This window comes from Dipteris shenzhenensis, chromosome 23 (genome assembly GCF_047967505.1).
Source record: "Dipteris shenzhenensis isolate YYH24624 ecotype China chromosome 23, Dip_SZ_1.0, whole genome shotgun sequence".
NCBI classification, from domain to species: Eukaryota; Viridiplantae; Streptophyta; class Polypodiopsida; order Gleicheniales; family Dipteridaceae; genus Dipteris; species Dipteris shenzhenensis.
Genome location: NC_141618.1, coordinates 10158599 through 10163308, shown reverse-complemented (window position 1 = coordinate 10163308; position 4710 = coordinate 10158599). Strand labels below are relative to the sequence as shown.

Sequence of the window (4710 nt, the reverse complement as noted above, 5' to 3'; positions counted from 1 at the left end):
TTGTTGCTTGGCAGACAGCAATGTATTTTGCCTGTGTGGAAGATAGGGCTATGGACTTCTGTTTGGTGAGCAGAAAGGAGGTGTATGAATTGAGTTGTTGATCGGCGATCACCAGCCCAATGCTGAAGTCCAGGGTTAGTCATGACGTGTTACAGCCATTCCAATATCCCACAAGACTGCGATAGGGGATGGAAGACATTGCAGCACGTTCTTCATCAGTCCGGTCCTATCAAGGGGCACCTCGCCCTGGACCGGTGGGCAATGGGTCCACAGTTGTGGCACTCACACTCACCAGCCTCCAAGACTTGAACCCATGACCTGAGGGTTAACAACGTTTGATGCTCGCACTCGTGAAAATGCCACGTATAGCTGGCCATGGTTGAACACCAAGTACAGCCCCAAAATAGACAATGTTTGGCCCTGTGACTTGTTGATTGTCATGCCGGATGCCAATCGGATAGGAAATTGTCGTGTCCTCATGTCAAATGGAAGTTTAAGGTTGGTCGGAATGAACGTTCTATTACCAGCATTGGTATTGGTAATGATTTCAACTTCCAACACTTTCGTGTGAAACTCTTTGCATATCAACCATGTCCAAGTGCACAGACCCTGGCGAGGATTCAGATTGCGCAACAAACTTAAAGGAGCATTCCTTTTCAAAACCAATTGATGCGAGGGGTATCCACCACCAAGATCCAAACTGTTCATATACTCGACTGCAAATAAAAAAGAATCTCTCCCTGAGTTGTCCACTAAGTATGCGCTTAGGTAGTTTCTTTCGTCATCGGGCATTGCCTTCAATGTCGTAGCATCAATTGCATCAACCTCAAGGTTTCGAGGTGCAAGAATAGCATGCTCTTGAAAGTATGGTGCACAGTCCAGAACAGTTGCAAGCCCTCTATACACCCATCCAATGAGGCCTTCCATGGACTTTGTCTCTAAAAGCATCTGTGATGGAATCACAACAGTATCTTCTTTTGTACATCTGCTTATCCCATTGCCAATCTCCAAAACCCATTGCATGAACTCTTGCTCGATGGAGTTATCACCATTCCGAAGGACCTACATATTCTGCGTCAACTTCAATACTGTAGTGCGACCCCAAATCCTTGAGTGGCATAAGGTAGCATTGACAATATCCTCTCGTCCTGCCTTTGGAAGCACTGACAAGACTTGTCTTAAATCCCCCCCTCCCAACAACATAACCTTCCCACCAAAAAGTTGCTCATTCGACATGATATCACGCAATGTTCTGTCTAGTGCCTCGAAAGAAAACCGATGAGTCATGGGTGCCTCATCCCATATTATCAGCATAGCCATCTTCAAAACATTTGCGAGGTGACTATTAACCTTAATATTGCAGGTGCTAGTACCATCTAGCTCCAATGGCATCTTGAATCATGAGTGTGCCATGCGTCCATTGGCTAGTAGCAACAGTGCAATCCTAGAAGATGCACATGACAAAGCGATGTGCCCCCCCCCTTGCAACCAAGAGAGCAATCAATTGTAGAGAAATGTATTTCCAGACCCTCTTGGACCATCAAGGAAAAATACATCACCGCCATCTCCATGGATGCTTGCCAAAATTTGATCGAATGCAGCACGTTGGCAATGATTCAAGGACATTTCCATCCGCTGGGCAGACTGTGCTTCTTTCACCTCCTGGACCATCAAGGAAAAATACATCACCCCCATCTCCATAGACCCTTGCCAAAATTTGATCGAATGCAGCACGTTGGCAATGATTCAAGAACATTTTCATCCGCTGGGCAGACTGTGCTTCTTTCACACAATCAAACATTCTTTCTTCTTGCAATAAGTCATTTGTAGCCTCTGACAAAGATGTTCTTTTGACAGCAAGCATTCCGTCAAACTCAACCAACCTTTGCCCATGTTATTGAAGAATGTGCTCCAAGTACAATACATCCTTCTTTATTACCAGGGCACGATGATAAATTGAATTCTCCATACTTGATATCAATACATGAAAAAAATCATCCGAAAGCTCGGCGGAAAATCTTTCCCACAAAAGACCAAGAGACATTGGCTCGCAGAAAACCAGAATTGTGACAAACAGGTGTCTCGGCTGTGCATTATTTTGGTAAAACACAACCTCGAACGTGGATAACGACGAATACATCTCCTGTTAACCATGCAAGTCACCCTACAACATTTGCCCTTGCCCAGCATCATACGTGTCCCATCGGTTGTATTTACCATGTCCATCAACCCTTGGTAGACTTCTAAACATATGGAAGCTTGGTTGTTTCGTATCCATACCAACCTGGACTCTTCCACGCTACTATAGGCATCAACCATGTATGGCTGCAGCAATCTACCCCCACACAAAAGACATGCATTTGTATCATATCTCACTTGCAAACGGTATGCGTAGTACTGTCTCTTGGTGACACAACTCTATCTTTGTATCTCGTGCAATGGTGTGTGATTAGGAACATCACTATAGGGGATATTTAGATGCCAACCATCCTCCCCCCGAGGGAGCAAAAGAACATACATGAGAGGCATGTATGACCGGTGCAAATTAGATATTCTACTCACAACCCCATTGCGGCTAAAAATCTGAATGCCCCGATTTCCAATATCGAAGTCATGCCCTTGTCCTGGCATGATTGCAGCAACCTCACTAGCCATAGGAGCCTAGTAGGTCGAGAGGCTCTCACAAATAACCATCCTCATGTTTGTATGTGGATTTGTTCTCAGCACTTGCCTACTAGCCATGCCACCAATGCACTAGCATATGGATTGCACTCATGCATCATCCTCTGTAGCAACAACTCCAAAATGCCTGGATCCAAACTAGGCATCCCATTCAAATGGTGTTGTAGTTCATGATCAATATCATATACATACAATTGTGCAAAATGTGGCATCTCTTGGCTAGCCTCATCGAGCAACAAATCTCCGACCCAATGATACATACTACCATGGACCCGAAAGTTCTGTATACCCTATTCCTAGGGAACATTTGACCAACATGGGCTCCCAATGAACACTATTATAAGCCCTAATGTTCTTCTTAAACAAATTGCTTCCAGCATCATGTCCGTGCAGTAGAACTCTCAAAATATCTGATAGTTCTTCTAAGGGCAACAATGACACAACCAACTTTGCAATAGTTCTTTCCCACAACCTGATGCATATGCATTCACATCTCTTGTCTCCACAGTTGAGCCTAGCAAAAGCAGCATGTATGATCCATGGATCCGAGTGCATGAAGAGAAGGAGCAATGAAGATCAGTGGATACAAAGATGGGTGCTCTACATTATCCGTTAATGGAAATGTACACAAGATAGAGAGGCTCCCCCTTGAACCTAAAACCACACCCCTGTTGTGAACAACACGACTTCATGCTCTTAAATGAGAAGCATCCCTGGGGCATCCATTTGAGCAGTAGTTGTACCTATTACTGGAGCATGTTGATGCTCATTACCTACTATTGCTGAAGTATTGAGGTCCATTGTATTTTCAACAATGCACGCTGCATTACTCTGTCCATGCATCCGATTCTGTTGTCTGCAAAGGCCAACTTCTACATCCATAAATTTCACATCCGCCCTCATGCTTCTAGCACCTTGTGTTCTCGACCTTGTTCTTTGTATAGCATAAACGCGATGGGCCACCTGCGTTGAATCCATTTGAGTAGTTGTACCTCTATTAATGGAGCATGTTGATGCTCACTACCTACTGTTACTGAAGTATTGAGGTCTGTTGCATTTTCAACAATGCACGCTACATTATTGCATCCATGCATCTGATTTTATTGTCTGCAAAGGTTGACTTCTACACCCATAGATTCCACAGCCACCCTCATTCTAGCACCTTGTGGTTTTTACCTTGTTATTTGTATAGCATAAACGCGATGGGCCACCCGCAGTGAATCCAACAATCTTCTTCTATGAGACCTTACTGAATGCAACCTCTCCTCTATTTGTGTCACCATCTTCTATGTATATGAGAAATTGGACCCCCTTAGAAAGTATCCACTCAACCAACTACATAAGCAAAGGAAAAATAGCTTAATAAAATAACCCATGCATCATCCCTGACCATGAGACAATTGATGGATCTCAACCAATGTGCCCCGAGGAAGAAAATAATTTAGAAAGCAAGGAGCATGGGTAAATTAGCAAAGCCATCCTTTTCCCATCTATCTAAAATTGAGAGCTGACCATCTATGCATCACTCATAGTGTCCCATAACCAAGATTGAGTGTGTCGCCATCTTTTGGTAGGTGTAATGCTCCTATTTTGTCAACATATGAGCAAAATACAATACCATATATATATATATATATATATACACACACACACACACACACACACATAAAGTCAATATTAGAAATGGAAAAATCCCGATTTCCATAAGAAACAATCTCTAGGGCAAATCGTCGTTACAAAATAAAAGATTACAAATACTGTTTTGCAAATTAACGCTTTACAAAAAGTTGAAGTCCCACCTCATGGCTTAGATAATTTGTTGATATTTTTTAATTTTGAATTATTGAATCATTAACAAACATAACTTTAGAATCTACTATTCCTACCTTGCAAGAAGACTTGGAGACCTCTCACAAGAGTCTCGTAGGTGAAGCCTACATATATACTTGACATTGTCCCCACATAAATACAATTCCATATTATTTGCATAGATGACAAATTCACCATAGGAAACCCAACTCTCGATAA

General features: G+C 42.8%; 1 protein-coding gene across 1 annotated transcript; it reads right to left on the bottom strand.

Annotated features, from left to right (window-relative positions):
• Positions 1-288: 288 nt before the first annotated feature.
• Positions 289-927, bottom strand: LOC147886970 (uncharacterized). Its single transcript, XM_087394083.1, has one exon. The coding sequence runs from the start codon at positions 925-927 to the stop codon at positions 289-291; it is 639 nt and encodes a 212-aa protein (XP_087250209.1).
• Positions 928-4710: the final 3783 nt, after the last annotated feature.

Coding starts and splice junctions, on each gene's coding strand:
- LOC147886970 (XM_087394083.1), bottom strand. CDS start 927: ATGGAAGGCCTCATTGGATGGGTGTATAGAGGGCTTGCAACTGTTCTG.